The 19,064-nt window shown below is 43.6% G+C and overlaps 1 protein-coding gene across 1 annotated transcript in view; it reads right to left on the bottom strand.

Moving 5' to 3' along the window:
* thas (Thromboxane-A synthase) overlaps positions 1–19,064 on the bottom strand; it is a 91,405-nt gene that overhangs the window by 29,918 nt on the left and 42,423 nt on the right. Inside the window, 4 exon segments of the mRNA NM_001165312.1 lie at positions 208–356; positions 593–681; positions 8,517–8,633; positions 15,647–15,743. Coding sequence (NP_001158784.1) covers positions 208–356; positions 593–681; positions 8,517–8,633; positions 15,647–15,743 — 452 coding nt within the window.

Below are 19,064 nucleotides of genomic sequence, written 5' to 3'. Positions count from 1 at the left end.
CTTGTAATATATACTGGATATAGAGTCCAATACTGTTCATTGTGAGAAATAGTGTGTATGATTATGTTTAAAACATAACACTGTTGTTTTAAAATCTTTCTCTCTTTCATTTTGATAATTGTTGCTAGTAGTACAGTTGTTTTCTGGACAGTGTTTCTAAGCCTATGATGAGTTAGTTGTATTAAGGCAGGGCTCCACAGTACTTACTGAAGACGAACATGATGGGTCTGAAGAAGGAGAACGAGAAGAACTTCTGGGCGTGGTGAACAAATGGGTCATCTGGGTCCTTCTGAGAGTCCACCTGGGTGCCAAAGGCCACGCTAGCTATCACGTCCATGGTGAAACAGCCAAAACACCTGAAGAGAGAGAACCAACCCAGTCAACACAATACAGTATGTGGAGGATATTATATAGCCCTTCTACAATGATAATACATTATAAACATCTGGTTTTACCGCTGGTTGTAGACGTTTGAATTGGATTTCCCAATGTGTTTGTTTGGGAAAATACACGATAACAATTGTATAGCCTAATGAATGAACAATCCTTATAATGACCCCCATGAGAGGGAAAGTTACTGTGGTTATAGTACCTGTGAATGTCAAAGCTCTCTGCAGACTCGACATGTCCAAGCAGGTTGGTGAGCAGGGTGTCCGTGGCCATGTTGATCAGAGGACCCATCTGCACAGAGACAGAAACACGGTCATCGACGTTCTATACTCATCTAACATGTTAACTTAAGACCCAGGGACCATGTGAAGACGTTTGGATATCTTAGCGCAACGACTAAGGTCTTGGGTTGACAGTCATTGGAACCCGGTTCAAGTCTCTGTCGGGGGCTACCCCCCCCCCCCAAAATTCTCTGCAAAATATCATATCATATGAATATAGATACAACAAATGATCCCTTTTCATATCTTCCTGTGCAAAGACATCACTTTAAACCAAGACTCATCTGACAAATGTGCGAGATGGAATCAGGGGTGAATGTTGGTCCACGTGCATGAATCAGTCCTGGTCATAAGTACAGTACAGGAGGGGATACTGCTGTTGTGTGTGTGGTGCCCACTCCTCTCCTCCTCACCTCCAGCCCCTCTCAGAAAAGTGTATGTGTATGTGGGTGTGGGTGTGTGTGTGTGGACACCCTGAGGCAAAGTGAGGACCTGAATCAATTAAAATCCCATTAAAGTCATTGCCATTACAGAGGTCATTACCAAGGGGAGAAGAACCCTGATGATGATGGATCAAACAGATATCTAATTAATTCATTTATTCATTAAAGGGAAGAGCTCTTCTGAGCATGGTGATTGCTGTGTTACAATGCGGGACTGAGAAAGGCAGATCTCAAGAAGAACACTCTCTACCATAACTTCTCCAGGGCAGACAGAGTTATACTGCAGTAGCAGCATGTCTCAGATACAGAAATGTAAAAATATCAAAAACAACAACTCCTCAGGTCAACTCCCTAGTTTCTTCTTATCAAAGAAAACGAGGACACTAACACATATTTGACCACAGAGAGGAAGGACAGCTATGTCCAGTGGCATGGAATATTTGCTGAAGGAACATGAGAGAAAATGCTGAAACACCCTCTGAACCTCAGGTCTCACTGCTGAGTGTCAGGGGTCCAGAATATTCTGGGCTGTGCCGTCTCTCTCTCTTCATATCTTGCTTGCTTTCTCCTTTCCTTTCTCTACAGCCAGTACAGCAGAGAACCTCCTCCCCTTTCTCTACAGCCAGTACAGCAGAGAGTGAGAGAGAGAGAAAGAGAGAGCGAGGCCTTGAGTGTGAGGCTCTACCCTAGGTCGGTCTCTCTGCTCCGTCTCCCTACACTAGACCTGTGATCAGGGAGCAGCATTCATTAGTACTATCTATTGATCCCCCTCAGGCAGCGCACGAACACAGTCCTCAGAGGAACGGCCAAACAGGGCCAGAGGAATCCGAGGAGCCACTAAGCTCTGACGGAAGATTTGGGGATGAGGAGGAGCAGGAGTGAGGGCACAGAGAGAGAGAGAGAGAGAGAGAGAGAGAGACGCGGAGATGGGAGAAATCTAGACAACGTTTACACATCTCCCCTATCTACCCTCGCCATCTCCTCATCTCCTCCCCAGCGATCAATACATGCTGGGATCAAATGGGAAATGAGATCCTTACACAAGAGGAGACGCTAATGGATAAACATGCTGTAGCATTATGGGTACAATGAGCTGTGACCGAAGCAGTTACACGACTGTGACATGCAGGGCTACTGTCATTGGCATTAATGTGATAATACTGAGCATAGTCTACACTGTAAGTTAATGTAACGTTAAAATAAACTACAATTCATAACGATTAGGACAAGGCTGAGGGCTAACCCTAGTCACAGGATAAGGTTGTGACTGCTAATAAGACCAGTCTAATGATTCGGCTGGAGAGGGGGCTAAGACCAGTATAAGCTTATATAAGCTTCCATGTAAAAAGAAAGTAAAATTGACCAGTCTATGATGATGAGGCTGGGGCTAACACTAGTTTAAGTCTATGGTTGTGACTAGCCACAGCCCTTGTCACAAATTTAGACTTAGACTAGTGTTAGCCCCAGCCTTATCATCATAGACTGGCTGGGGAATGGGAATGGGGCTAAGACTGGGGCTTATTAAGTACACCCATCTAGTACCATGTAGGAACCCCCTTTGTCGCCAAAACAGCCTGAATTCTTCGGGGCGTGGAACCGCTGCTCAATTAGTATCAAGGGATCTAACGTGTGCCAGGAAAACATACCTCACACCATCGCGCCACCAGCCTGTTCCATTGACACCAGGCAGGGTGGGGCCATGAACTCTGCGTACGCCAAATCCTGACTCTGCCATCAGCATGACGCAACAGGAAGTGGGATTCAGCAGATCAGAGGATGTTTGTCCACTCCTCAATTGTCCAGTGTTGGTGATCGCCTGCCCACTGGAGCCGCTTCTTGTTGTTTTTAGCTGACAGGAGTGGAACCCGGTGTGGTCGTCTGCTACAATAGCCCATCTGTGACAAGGACTGATGAGTTGTGCGTTCCGTGATGCCGTTCTGCACACCACTGTTGTACTGCGGCATTATTTGCCTGTTTGTGACCTGCCTGTTAGCTTGCACGATTCTTGCCATTCTCCTTCGACCTCTCTCATCAATGAGCTGTTTTCGCCCCTAAGACTGCCGCTGACCGGATGTTTTTGGTTTGTCGCACCATTCTCAATAAACCTTAGACACTGTCATGTGTGAAAAGCCTAGGAGGCCGGATGTTTCTGAGATACCGGAACCGGTGCGCCTGGCACCGACGATCATACCACGCTCAAAGTCGCTTAGGTCACTCGTTTGGCCAATTCTAACGTTCAATCAAACAGTAACTGAATGCCTCGATGCCTGTCTGCCTGCATCATATAGCAAGCCATGGCCACGTGACTCAACCATTTTCATGAACAGCATACCTAATAAACCTGCCACTGAGTGTATATGCCAACATAAGATGAGGCCTTAGGCTGGCCAGTCTGAGGAGAGGGTACTGGGGTCTGGAGCTGAGAGAGGGAGGACAGATGAAGAAGCACGAGCAGCCTGATAGGTTATGACAGGAGCAGTATCCTCCCCCTCTATAGGAGCAGGGTGGCTCAAATGAAAATCTATATCCCATGGCTCTGCCAGCTGAGAGGATATGCAGGGGCTACCGGTCAGTCAAACATAGCCAGACCACAGCACGCGCACGCACACACACACACACACACACACACACACACACACACACACACACACACACACACACACACACACACACACACACACACCACACACACACACACACGAACACACACACACACACACACACACACGAACAAACAGACACACGCGCACACACACACACACACACACACACACACACACACACACACACACACACACACACACACACACACACACACACACACACACACACACACAGGAACAGACAGACACACGCACGCACACAAGAAAAAGGAGAGAGAAAGAGAGAGAGAGACAGATAGACAGACAGACCCAATAGCTTCCTCTTATCACAGAGCGAGCCTCAACAGTGTATCCTGCCACAGCATATCTGTCCCTCTCCAGACAGAAGCAGATAGATATTGATCCAGAGACCACACCACCACTTTCTCTCAGTGTGCTTTCCCTCTCTCTCCATCTGTTCTGTCCACTCAGCAAACAGACTGGAGCGCTATGACTGTAAACAGCAGTAAACTAAAACAGACATCGCTAAAAACATATCTGGGTAATGTGACTGAATTCGGAGCGCCAGTTGTCCGAGCGTTTGTTTGGTGCCGATCGTAAAGTCGGTGGTTTATGCTCTCGTAAATGATTCATATTCCCGCCAGTCTCATTCTCCCATGCTAAATTCTGGAGCAGGACTGTGTGTATGTGTGTGTGTGTGTGTGTGTGTGTGTGTGTGGGGGGGGGGGGGCGCACTAATTAGCATGTCTCCTCTCCACTCATTAACTGGACATGTGTTTGTGTGTATGAGGGAAGTACGTACGTTGCTAACATAACCCTGCTCCGAACACAGCGCTGTTACTACACTATACACACCCTGACTGCTCCGAACACAGCGCTGTTACTACACTATACACACCCTGACTGCTCCGAACACAGCGCTGTTACTACACTATACACACTCTGACTGCTCCGAACACAGCGCTGTTACTACACTATACACACCCTGACTGCTCCGAACACAGCGCTGTTACTACACTATACACACCCTGACTGCTCCGAACACAGCGCTATTACTACACTATACACACCCTGACTGCTCCGAACACAGCGCTATTACTACACTATACACACCCTGACTGCTCCGAACACAGCGCTGTTACTACACTATACACACCCTGACTGCTCCGAACACAGCGCTGTTACTACACTATACACACCCTGACTGCCCCGAACACAGCGCTATTACTACACTATACACACCCTGACTGCTCCGAACACAGCGCTGTTACTACACTATACACACCCTGACTGCTCCGAACACAGCGCTATTACTACACTATACACACCCTGACTGCTCCGAACACAGCGCTGTTACTACACTATACACACCCTGACTGCACGCGCAACCTTGCTTCATAACATCAGAGTCAGACAAACATGTTGACTGATTGAGAAATGTGTGATTCTGAAATACAAACGCAGAAAGCAATAACTAGTCATTAGCTCTTCCTGACTGCAACTCCAATCTCCATGATGTTCTTAACTGAGTTCCCAGCCTGTTTCTTTTAGGAACTATTTTGACAGAATATGAATCACACACACTCAGTGAAAGTGAGAGAAAGTCAACGTGTACACAAACACTCTGAGTGTCAGTCCCACAGAGCACACGCTCCAACTGAGGGACTGACTGCAAGCAACAAATAAAATCCAAACTGTCAATTACAGCAGGAATTACTCAGCGTTTACGAAAGCTACCTGCGTGGGACAATGTGTAAACACAAAACCAGTCATAACTGACTTTCAGCCTGAAACACTTTATCCTTAGTGGTTATCCACTAACAGTTTGTTTTCAGGCGAGTGTACCCAGCTGTATCTGGAGCGTGAAAAATGAGTGTGTGTGGCCTACCGCTGGTGGTTGCCGTGGAAACATACCATCACAGCCCTAATCACAATTAACGGTCCAGCTAAATGACCACCCACCTCTACCCTACTACACGATAATTACATACCTACGGTTACACTTCTACTGTGTTTATTTTACATTAGGCCTTGGCCTTATTTGTCATTCAGTGTAAATCCTGCACTCGGTCAGTTACAGGCACACAATGTACCAATGACCTTTAAGCACATACAGCACAGGAGGTGCTTTTCAATGAATGCTTTCTCTTTCTTTTATATTGATAGTTCTGAGAAACCGTGTGATGCACATACACACACACACACACACACACACACACACACACACACACACACACACACACACACACACACACACACACACACACACACACACACGCACGCAGTACTTGGAGAATAGAGGGTCTTTGGTTTGGTTGGTCTTTGCAATACTTTGAGAGCAGTTTGGATCATTTCAATAGCAGCTCCTGACGTCTGTTCATGGCTGCTGCCTCTGGTGTCGCTCACAGGCAGGCAGGCAGGCAGGCAGGCAGGCAGGCAGGCAGGCAGGCAGGCAGGCAGGCAGGCAGGCAGGCAGGCAGGCAGGCAGGCAGGCAGGCAGGCAGGCAGGCAGGCAGGCAGGCAGGCTCACCAATCTCTCTCAATCACTGAGTCAGTGTATCAGTGTAGAGGGGACTCAACAATCACATAAAACATGCTGTTCCAACAGGCCCCGGTAATTATGTTCCACACTATAAGGTAGAAGAACCACTGTTAGTTCTAATGACACTATTATAATGTCAGAACATACACAGAAGTCAGCGAGAGAGGGGGGGGGGGAGGCACAGAGGGGGGGAGATGGGGAGAGGGGGGAGGGAAGGAGAGAGGGAAAGAGGGAAAGAGATACCCAGACCACATTGGTTTATCAGACGTTAATTAGATGTAATGCTTGAAAGCCTTCGATGGAGACGAGCTATCATTTTCCGACTAAATTACGGGCGTCAATCTCCCGTGCTATTCCTTAAGTCCCCTGATTCTCTTTAACATTTTTACACCAACAACGTATTTCAAATCGTTGGGCTGGGCAGGCTCTAAATGGAGACAACTTCTATTAAGATAATGATTCTGGTTAATCCACAAAAATGAAAAGATGAGATAAGATAGCTTGCGACTGAAGGCCTGATGCAGCAGAAATCTGCATGGCTGTATAGATGTTTATGAATATGTATGGTTCCATGTAGATATAACAGAGTGGGGAGTGATTGTGTGTATGTATAGAGGTAGTAATATGTGATGTATGGTTCCATGTAGATATAACAGAGTGGGGAGTGATTGTGTGTATGTATAGAGGTAGTAATATGTGATGTATGGGTTCCATGTAGATATAACAGAGTGGGGAGTGATTGTGTGTATGTATAGAGGTAGTAATATGTGATGTATGGTTCCATGTAGATATAACAGAGTGGGGAGTGATTGTGTGTATGTATAGAGGTAGTAATATGTGATGTATGGGTTCCATGTAGATATAACAGAGTGGGGAGTGATTGTGTGTATGTATAGTGGTAGTAATATGTGATGTGTGGGTTCCATGTAGATATAACAGAGTGGGGAGTGATTGTGTTTATGTATAGAGGTAGTAATATGTGATGTGTGGGTTCCATGTAGATATAACAGAGTGGGGAGTGATTGTGTGTATGTATAGTGGTAGTAATATGTGATGTGTGGGTTCCATGTAGATATAACAGAGTGGGGAGTGATTGTGTTTATGTATAGAGGTAGTAATATGTGATGTATGGGTTCCATGTAGATATAACAGAGTGGGGAGTGATTGTGTGTATGTATAGAGGTAGTAATATGTGATGTATGGGTTCCATGTAGATATAACAGAGTGGGGAGTGATTGTGTGTATGTATAGTGGTAGTAATATGTGATGTGTGGGTTCCATGTAGATATAACAGAGTGGGGAGTGATTGTGTGTATGTATAGAGGTAGTAATATGTGATGTATGGGTTCCATGTAGATATAACAGAGTGGGGAGTGATTGTGTGTATGTATAGAGGTAGTAATATGTGATGTATGGGTTCCATGTAGATATAACAGAGTGGGGAGTGATTGTGTGTATGTATAGAGGTAGTAATATGTGATGTGTGGGTTCCATGTAGATATAACAGAGTGGGGAGTGATTGTGTGTATGTATAGTGGTAGTAATATGTGATGTATGGGTTCCATGTAGATATAACAGAGTGGGGAGTGATTGTGTGTATGTATAGAGGTAGTAATATGTGATGTATGGGTTCCATGTAAATATAACAGAGGGGGGAGGGAAAAGGGGATACCTAGTCAGTTGTCCAACTGAATGCATTCAACTAAAATGTGTCTTCCCGCATTTAACCCAACCCCTTTGAATCAGAGAGGTGCGGGGGCTGCCTTAATCGACATCCACGGCGCCCAGGGAACAGTGGGTTAACTGCTTTGCTCAGGGGCAGAATGACAGATTTTACCATGTCAGCTCGGCGATTCGATCCAGCAACCTTCCGGTTACTTGCCCAACGCTCTAACCACTAGGCTACCTGCAGTTCGTGATTGTGTGTATATATTAAGGTAGTAATACATGTGCCTGTATAATTTACATAGTAAATGTGTATTGGTTCCATGCAAACAGCAGATTGAAGAGGGGGACAGGAGCTGGGTGAAGATGGTGTGAGAGGAGAGGGGTGAAGAGAGGAGGAGAGAAGAGGGGTGAAGAGAGGAGGAGAGGAGAGGGGTAAAGAGAGGAGGAGAGGAGAGGGGTGAAGAGAGGAGGAGAGGAGGGGTGAAGAGAGGAGGAGAGAAGGGGTGAAGAGAGGAGGAGAGGAGGGGTGAAGAGAGGAGGAGAGAAGGGGTGAAGAGAGGAGGAGAGAAGGGGGGTCGTCTTGTCTTGCCTCTTTCATCTTGGCTGCGCTGAAGGAGGGAGTGAGAATGCTGCGTACTCTCTTCCAGTGCTCGTTCCTCAGCATCAGCAGACAGTCACTCATGGGCTTAGTGGCAGACCGGATCGTCTACAGAGTGAAAAGGAGAGAGTATCTGAAGCACACAAGAATATACAGTTGAAGTCGGAAGTTTGCATACACTTAGGTTGGCGTCATTAAAACTCGTTTTTCAACCACTCCACAAATTTCTTGTTAACAAACTATAGTTTTGGCAAGTCAGTTAGGACATCTACTTTGTGCATGACACAAGTCATTTTTCCAACAATTGTTTACTGTCACGGTTGCTGTAAGAAACGGACCAAGGCGCAGCTTGTGTTTAGATCCACATATTTAATTACAGTGAAACTTCTTCAACAAAACAATAATAAGCAACAAAACGTGACTACGTAGTGCAACAAGCACAAAACCAAACAATATCCCACAAACACAGGTGGGAAAAATGGCTACCTAAATATGACCCCCAATTAGAGGAAACGATTACCAGCTGCCTCTAATTGGGAACCATACAAAACACCAACATAGAAATATTGAACTAGAACACCCCCTAGTCACGCCCTGACCAAGGGCTCTCTATGGTCAGGGCGTGACATTTACAGACAGATTTTTTCACTTATAACTAACTCACTGTTTCACAATTCCAGTGGGTCAGAGGTTTGCATACATTAAGTTGACTGTGCCTTTAAACAGCTTGGAAAATTCCAGAAAATGATGTCATGGCTTTAAACGCTTCTGATAGGCTAATTGACATCATTTGAGTCAATTGGAGGTGTACCTGTGGATGTATTTCAAGGCCTACGTTCAAACTCAGTGCCTCTTTGCTTGACATCACGGGAAAATCAAAAGAAATCAGCCAAGACCTCAGAAAATACCTGGTTCAAGACCTGGTTCATCCTTGGGAGCAATTTCCAAACGCCTGAAGGTACCACGTTCATCTGTACAAACAATAGTACGTAAGTATAAACACCATTAGACCACGCAGCCGTCATACCGCTCAGGAAGGAGACGCATTCTGTCTCCTAGAGGTGAACGTACTATAGTGTGAAAAGTGAAAATCAATCCCAGAACAATAGCAAAGGACCTTGTGAAGATTCTGGAGGGAACAGGTACAAAAGTATCTATATCCACAGTAAAACAAGTCCTATATCAACATAACCTGAAAGGCCGCTCAGCAAGGAAGAAGCCACTGCTCCAAACCCGCCACAAAAAAGACAGACTACGGTTTGCAACTGCACATGGGGACAAAGATCATACTTTATGGAGAAATGTCCTCTGGTCTGATGAAACAAAAATAGAACTGTTTAGCCATAATGACCATCGTTATGTTTGGAGGAAAAAGGGAGACGCTTCCAAGCCGAAGAACACCATCCCAACCGTGAAGCAAGGGGATGGCAGCATCATGTTGTGGGGGTGCTTTGCTGCAGGAGGGACTCGTGCACTTCACAAAACAGATGGCATCATGAGGCAGGAAAATTATGTGGATATATTGAAGCAACATCTCAAGACATCAGTCAGGAAGTTAATGCTTGGTTGCAAATGGGTCTTCCAAATGGACAATGACCCAAAGCATACTTCCAAAGTTGTGGCAAAATGGCTTAAGGACAACAAAGTCAAGGTATTGGAGTGGCCATCACAAAGCCCTGACCTCAATCCTATAGAAAATGTGTGGGCAGAACTGAAAATGCGTGTGCGAGCAAGCAGGCCTACAAACCTGACTCAGTTACACCAGCTCTGTCAGGAGGAATGGGCCAAAATTCACCCAACTTATTGTGGGAAGCTTGTGGAAGGCTACCCGAAAGGTTTGACCCAAGTTAAACAATTTAAAGGCAATGCTACCAAATTCTAATTGAGCGTATGTAAACTTCTGACCCACTGGGAATGTGATGAAAGAAATAAAAGCTGAAATATATCATTCGCTCTACTATTAATCTAACACTTCACATTCTTAAAATAAAGTGGTGATCCTAGCTGACCTAAAACAGGTGATTTTTACTCAGATTAAATGTCAGGAATTGTGAAAAACTGATATTAAATGTATTTGGCTAAGGTGTATGTAAACTTCCGACTTCAACTGTACATGTACTGTACATACTACAGCATACGGATCATGTACATGTACAGTACCAGTCAAAAGTTTGGACACACCTACTCATTCAAGGGTTTGTCTTTATTTTTACTATTTTCTAAATTGTAGAATAATAGTGAAGACATCGAAACTATGAAATAACACATATGGAATCATGTAGTAACCAAAAAAGGGTTAAACAAATCAAAATATATTTTAGATTCTTCAAAGTAGCCAACCTTTGCCTTGATGACAGCTTTGTACACTCTTGGCATTCTCTCAACCAGCTTCACCTCCAACACCCAGCCCCCATGTCAAATAATCTCAGGAGGAGATTTTGTGTTCCTGTCAGTCGTATGTGGGCAATGGTCATCACTAAGTCCTTAGAGCCTATGGTCCTCTGTGGTGAACCTAACACAGGAAGCAATGCTAGAATACTGAAGACTTGGAGGTAGAACTCCAGTGGAATACAGAGCATTGTGGCTTAAGCTCCAAGACATCACTGATCTTTTACTATTGGTGTTCATTAATGCTTATTAAGTGTTCATAAAGTGTTCATAAATGCTAAAAAAGTGTTCATAAATGTTCATAAAGTGATCATAAATGTTCATGAAGCATTGGGTGACATATGTAGGTGCTCTCTGGCTGACAATACTGTAACTTTCATGTGGTATTGTGATGTGTTTACTGGTGTAAACAGTATCCATCATTTTCATTTATTAGCATTTTCCATTGACATTCCAGACAAAATGTAATAAACATAATCATTTATTCATCTGTGTGTCTTGGCAATGTTCTGTCGGTAAGAATTTATTAGTGCTCTAACACAATAAAATATTTGGAAAGGACAAGTGTTGTTCGGTAGTTTAGAGTGCTTATGCCATATATATTTGGCTTTGTATAGCCACATATTTGCGGCCACAGAATTACAGTGACTTGTGTTTGTTTCTCTGCCTCCATGGAGACTTTCTTTATGGGTCTGCTCCTGCTGCTGGTTGCAGATGGTGTGTAAAGGCTCTGAACCACACACACACACACACACATACCAACAGCGCACTAGCAATACACCACTCAGAAACACAGCGTGTGCCACATCTCCATAATACATCCACATCTCAGCACGATATCCACATCTACTGCTAGAGTGGTTGTTAAGTGAACAATGAGTCAGGAGCTTGGTCATACAGGAAGTGGGCAAGTAAACACCATCTGAGTCAAATTCACTAAATCAAACAGGTAAAAATGTCAATAATCTCCTGTATCCCCCTGGATCGGAGGGCTGTGTGTGTGTGTGTGTGTGTGTGGTGTGTGTGTGTGTGTGTGTGTGTGTGTGTGTGTGTGTGTGTGTGTGTGTGTGTGTGTGTGTGTGTGTGCTGCATACATACCACAAGATTTCTGGGTCATTGGTGCACAACATTTCTGGTGGATTGGTGTTAAAATCAGAGTTCCAATACATGTGTATTTGATTATTTGTTATTTAAATACTTATTTTCTGTGTTTTTGAGTATTTTCAAATAATTATGCCCGAAACAATTACTTATATCCTATTGATAGCCTACTACTTGAAAGTATTTTCAAATACTTATTTCAAATACTATTTTCAAATGCCTGGGTTAAACGCATGGGAGTGTATTCGAGTCTGTGTATTTGAGTATTTTCAAATACTTTTTAAGTGTATTTCCAAATACATTCCATTATAAAACCGGGTTGTTTGGATCCTGGATACTGATTGGTTGATAGCAGGGAGTTATTCACGACAATCTCCCTGGGTAATGCCTGTTAACAGTTCCATTTGGATTATGAATATGCATCCACTGTCACACAGCCCAGCTAGGCAATTCATAAACTTAATCTCCACTGGAAAATAGTGTCTAGAAATTATTTCTCCATGATTGTAGCCTAGCATTTGGTTTGCAACATTGGGGTTTGTCTAAACCTTGCTGCCTGCCGCTCCGTACCTGTGTAACAATGTTGCCGATTTTTTGTTGCAATCTCCACCTTCCCATATAGAGAATGAACGCATCGGGGTGAGATTGACAGCTTCTCTGAGCCAGGCAAATTCATTTATCAGGATCATTATTATGGATATATGCAAATAAATGGCAATAAAAACTAAGTTAAAACAAACAAAAATGCACCTAATTTGCTGTCATTTCAGCTGCTTGATGTGATCGTATGTTAGCGTTAGTTGGCTAGCTAGCAAAGCAGAAGTAGCCAGCGTGCATGGCAACCTTTTTCCTTAGAACGGACGACCAGCCTGCTTCGCTAACAACCATGCCAATCGAATCCAACTTGGCTAGCAGCTTCAGAATCTCAGAACTAACAGACTATATCGTACGGTGGAAGGATGAAATAAAATGAATTTACTCATTAAAATAACGTTTTAATAAAAATATGTTGTTAATCTTTTTTATTTTGTTCGCAACCGTTTTATAAAAGCAATAAGGCCCTCAAACCCGGGAATTATTGTGAATAACACCCTCCTGAGGGCTGTTTCCCGGGCCCTTAGCTTCGCGTCGGGCCTAAGAACAGCCATTAGTCAGGAGTTATTCACACAATAATCCTCGGGTTCTCATGCCTTTTTGCTTAAATACTCAACCACTTGTCTTGTCAAAAAAATTATATTTAATGTCTTGAAAGTAATTCAAATACCCAAAATAGTATTTGAACCCAGGTCTGGTTAAACTCTACTCTATATACTGTATTAGGCAGTATTTATCCATTGATAATTCAAAATACAATTGATGGTGCCTTGGTAGCATCCTAGGCAGAGAGCTCCTGCAAATGTGTACATATTTTGTTACAAAAAAATATATATGTTTTAATTGATTTTGGACCTAAAATGGTTGTTTTTGATAACAATTACTTTTTATTGCATACAGTTGAAGTTGGAAGTTTACATACACCTTAGCCAAATACATTTAAACTCAGTTTTCACAATTCCTGACATTTAATCCGTGTAAAAATTCCCTGTTTTAGGTCAGTTAGGATCACCACTTTATTTTAACAATGTGAAATGTCAGAATAATAGTAGAGAGAGTGATTTATTTCAGCTTATATTTCTTTCATCACATTCCCAGTGGGTCAGAAGTTCACATACACTCAGTTAGCATTTGGTAACATTGCCTTTAAATTGTTTAACTTGGGTCAAACGTTTCGGATAGCCTTCCACAAGCTTCCCACAATAAGTTGGGTGAATTTTGTCCCATTCCTCCTGACAGAGCTGGTGTAACTGAGTCAGGTTGGTAGGCCTCCTTGCTCGCACACACTTTTTCAGTTCTGCCCACACATTTTCTATGGGATTGAGGTCAGGGCTTTGTGATGGCCACTCCTGTCACGTCCTGACCAGCATAAGGGGCTATTTGTTATTGTAGTTTGGTCAGGACGTGGCAGGGGTGTGTTTGTTTAGAGTGTTTCGGGGTTTGTTGGGCTATGTTCTGTTTTGAGAGGGGTGTTTGTTTAGAGTGTTTCGGGGTTTGTTGGGCTATGTTCTGTTTTGAGAGGGGTGTTTGTTTAGAGTGTTTCGGGGTTTGTTGGGTTATGTTCTAGTATGTCTATTTCTATGTGGTGTTTGTTGGGTTGACCTTCAATTGGAAGCAGCTGCTCCTAGTTGCTTCTAATTGAAGGTCCTATTTAGTAGGGGTGTTTTTCTATGGGATTTTGTGGGTAGTTGTTTCTTGTTTAACTGTGTGCCTGACAAGACTGTTATCGTCGTTATTTTTGTATACGTGTGTTTTGTTTCGGTTTTCCTTCTTTCTGCCGAATAAAAGAAGATGAGTATACACATTCCCGCTGCATTTTGGTCTAATCCTTACGACACCCGTGACAACTCCAATATCTTGACTTTGTTGTCCTTAAGCCATTTTGCCACAACTTTGGAAGTATGCTTGGGGTCATTCTCCATTTGGAAGACCCATTTGCGACCAAGCTTTAACTTCCTGACTGATGCCTTGAGATGTTACTTCAATATATCCACATAATTTTCCTTCTCATGATGCCATCTATTTTGTGAAGTGCACGAGTCCCTCCTGCAGCAAAGCACCCCCACAACATGATGCTGCCACCCCCGTGCTTCACGGTTGGGATGGCGTTCTTCGGCTTGCAAGCCTCCCCCTTTTTCCTCCATAATGATGGTCATTATGGTCAAACAGTTCTATTTCTGTTTCATCAGACCAGAGGACATTTCTCCAAAAAGTATGATCTTTGTCCCCATGTGCAGTTGCAAACCATAGTCTGGCTTTTTTATGGCAGTTTTGGAGCAGTGGCTTCTTCCTTACTGAGCGGCCTGTCAGGTTATGTCGATATAGGACTCGTTTTACTCTGGATATAAATACTTTTATACCTGTTTCCTCCAGCATCTTCACAAGGTCCTTTGCTGTTGTTCTGGGATTGATTTGCACTTTTCACCCCAAAGTACGTTTATCTCTAGGAGACAGAACGCATCTCCTTCCTGAGCGGTATGACGGCTGCGTGGTCCCATGGTGTTTATACTTGCGTACTATTCTTTGTACAGATGAACGTGGTACCTTCAGGCGTTTGGAAATTGCTCTCAAGGATGAACCAGATTTGTAGAGGTCTACAAAGTTTTTTCTGAGGTCTTGGCTGATTTCTTTTGATTTTCCCACGATGTCAAGCATAGAGGCACTGAGTTTGAAGGTAGGCCTTGAAATACATCCACAGGTACACCTCCAAATGACTCAAATGATGTCAATTAGCCTATCAGAAGCTTCTAAAGCCATGACATCATTTTCTGGAATTTTCCAAGCTGTTTAAAGGCACAGTCAACTTAGTGTATGTACTTCTGACCCACTGGAACTGTACAGTGAATTATAAGTTAAATAATCTGTCTGTAAATAATTGTTGGAAAAATCATTTGTGTCATGCACAAAGTAGATGTCCTAACCGACTTGCCAAAACTATAGTTTGTTAACAAGAAATGTGTGGAGTGGTTGAAAAACTAGCTTTAATGACTCCAACCTAAGTGTATGTAAACTTCCGAGCATTTTCCTCGTTGACTTACCATTCTGTTGGGGAAGGTGCTGAAGTCCTTTACCATGATCTGTCTGAGCATGTCAGGGTCAGCTACCACCACCACGGGCCTCCGGCCTAAATAGTATCTGGAGAGACAACACAGGACAGGATGACATGCCAGACACATTTGTTTGCACGCATTCACACACACAGCCACACACCCACACACACCACACATACACCACACACACACACACACACACACAAACACCACACACACACACAAACAGACACACATACACCACACACACACAAACGGCTGTGGGGCTAGCATGAATAAATAACAGGACGCCAATCAAAAGTGGTGGTCATCACAGAGGAAGTGAGGCCTGGGGAGGAATATACTCAAAACCACACCCACACACCTTAGACGTGGACCACTCTAGCTGCCATGGGCTTGACTAACCACAGGATTTAAAGGAGCAAAGTCATGGCTTTGTTTGTTTCCTACAGCACCACTCTTTATTGTTCTAGGCTAGTCCTCTCTGTCAGGATTGCCTCAATTCACTGCAATGCTAGCCAGGAAACACTGACTAACTGCTCAGTCCTATCTCACTATGTTATAGGACATAGGCTATAGGAGATTCTTCACAAGGCTGAGTGGAGGGCTAATGCCTGGTGCTATAAAGCCAAGGTTAAAAGGTAAGGAGAAAGTCCTCTCTCACAGGAACTCCATCTTGTTAAGTGCTATTTTAATGAAAGTACATTTCAAATGCATTTTTTCTTTGTAGATAATTAGACACCGCAGATTGATAATTGGATATTAAATCTTCCAGGCAAATAAGAGATACAATACATCTAGGAATATTGGAGGTTTTAAAAGCGCCTCATTTATTGGAGAGTCTAAGGTTTCCAATCATCAGTGGAATACAGTGCTGGTTAAAGGTAGCTAGTATAAATATGATATTCAGCCCTGAGCGAGGGGCTGTATGGGGAGTCACAGTGGAGCACTGAGACTGTCTGTCAGTATGAATTAAGAGTACCGTGCTCATCCCTGGCTCCCCACAGTTACTCACACGCACACACACACACACACACACACACACACACACACACACACACACACACACACACACACACACACACACACACACACACCCATCCCTCATCAGGGCTCATCAAAAAGCAGACAGCTATTCCTGCTGCTCCTATGGCAGTGTCTCATTCCTACAGTGACACACTAATCCAGCTCAGCCTGTGGCCAATCTCTATTCCTGTTATAGTTGTTCTAATACTTACAGACAAACACGTTGCCTCTGATAGATGCAGGGTGTTTATAGCCATTCAGACCACTACAACAGCTGTAAATAGTTACATTAACTACAGCCAATTCCTCTCAACACTTCTAAGTCAGCATTCTTGGTTGAGGGACAGATTCACAAACAACTCCTGGACCCATAAAACAAAGCGTCTCAGAGTAGGAGTGCTGATCCAGGATCAGTGTTGCCTTTTCGATCATAATGACTAAGATTATATGGACGGGGGGGGAGCTGATCCTATATCAGCACTCTGAGACATTATTTGAATGGCCATGAACTCTGGACGACATGAAAGGCTACAGAAGATGTTGCCCTAGTCTTGTCCCCAGTCGCAAAGCTAATGTTACTCCACATGTAGCAGGGTTTAAATAGTACGGGGTAATGGTCCAGCAGTATTAGAGGGAGGACTCTGACCTCCTTTTAAAAGAAGGACATTTAACACTCCATTTGTCTGTTTATGACTGCACCAGGCTGTGACACTGGACGGGTAATGGTTTAGTTATCTGGCCCGGAAGTGAGTTCCTTTCCATAGCCTGCATGGGTAACATTATCACCACTCTGGCCTGGCTACTCAGACCAACTAGTCGCTATGCAGGCTCCTCTGTGTGTTACAGTCGCAACATCGTAACTATACAAATGCATGAATGCATATCATTCCATTTGTGTGTTTGCTAAGTTAAGGTGTAGTTTCACCTGCCATTGTATGGTCCTGCTGTATTTTAGTTTCCAAAATACAAATCACAAATATTTCTGCCTGAGCATATTCATGGTGAATTTTGTTAGCAGAGAAACTATTTACACCTACAGTTGAAGTCGGAAGTTTACATACACTTAGGTTGGATTCATTAAACTCATTTTTCAACCACTCCACACATTTCTTGTTAACAAACTATAGTTTTGGCAAGTCGGTTAGGACATCTACTTTGTGCATGACACAAGTAATTTTTCCAACAATTGTTTACAGACAGATTATTTAACTTATAATTCCCTGTATCACAATTCCAGTGGGTCAGAAGTTCACATACACTAAGTTGACTGTGCCTTTAAACATCTTGGAAAATTCCAGAAAATGATGTTATGGCTTTAGAAGCGTTTGATAGGATAACTGACATCATTTGAGTCAATTGGAGGTGTACCTGTGGATGTATTTCAAGGCCTACCTTCAAACTCAGTGCCTCTTCGCTTGACATCATGGGAAAATCAAAAGAAATCAGCCAAGACCTCAGAAAAACAATTGTAGACCTCTACAAGCCTGGTTCATCCTTGGGAGCAATTTCCAAACGCCTGAAGGTACCACGTTCATCTGTACAAACAAGAGTACGCAAGTATAAACACCATGGGACCACCGAGTCATACCGCTCAGGAAGGAGGCGCGTTCTGTTTCCTAGAGATGAACGTACTTTGGTGAGAAAAGTGCAAATCAATCCCAGAACAACAGCAAAGGACCTTGTGAAGATGCTGGAGGAAACAGGTACAAAAGTATCTATATCCACAGTACAATGAGTCCTATATCGACATAACCTGAAAGGCCACTCAGCAAGGAAGAAGCCACTGCTCCAAAACCGCCATAAAAAAGCCAGACTGCGGTTTGCAACTGCACATGGGGACAAAGATCGTACTTTTTGGAGAAATGTCCTCTGGTCTGATGAAACAAAAATAGAACTGTTTGGCCATAATGACCATCGTTATGTTTGGAGGAAAAAGGGGGAGGTTTGCAAGCCGAAGAACGCCATCCCAACCGTGAAGCACGGGGGTGGCAGCATCATGTTGTGGGGGTGCTTTGCTGCAGGAGGGACTGGTGCACTTCACAAAATAGATGGCATCATGAGGATGGGAAATTATGTGGATATATTGAAGCAACATCTCAAGACATCAGTCAGGAAGTTAAAGCTTGGTTGCAAATGGGTCTTCCAAATGGACAATGACCCAAAGCATACTTCCAAAGTTGTGGCAAAATGGCTTAAGGACAACAAAGTCAAGGTACTGGAGTGGCCATCACAAAGCCCTGATCTCAATCCTATAGAAGATTTGTGGGCAGAACTGAAAAAGTGTGTGCGAGCAAGGAGGCCTACAAACCTGACTCAGTTACACCAGCTCTGTCAGGAGGAATGGGACAAAATTCACCCAACTTATTGTGGGAAGGTTGTG

The sequence above is a fragment of the Salmo salar genome, chromosome 16 (genome assembly GCF_965601325.2).
Source record: "Salmo salar chromosome 16, fSalSal1, whole genome shotgun sequence".
NCBI classification, from domain to species: Eukaryota; Metazoa; Chordata; class Actinopteri; order Salmoniformes; family Salmonidae; genus Salmo; species Salmo salar.
The sequence above is the reverse complement of the archived record's forward strand: the minus strand, read 5'-3'. Positions and strand labels throughout refer to the sequence as shown.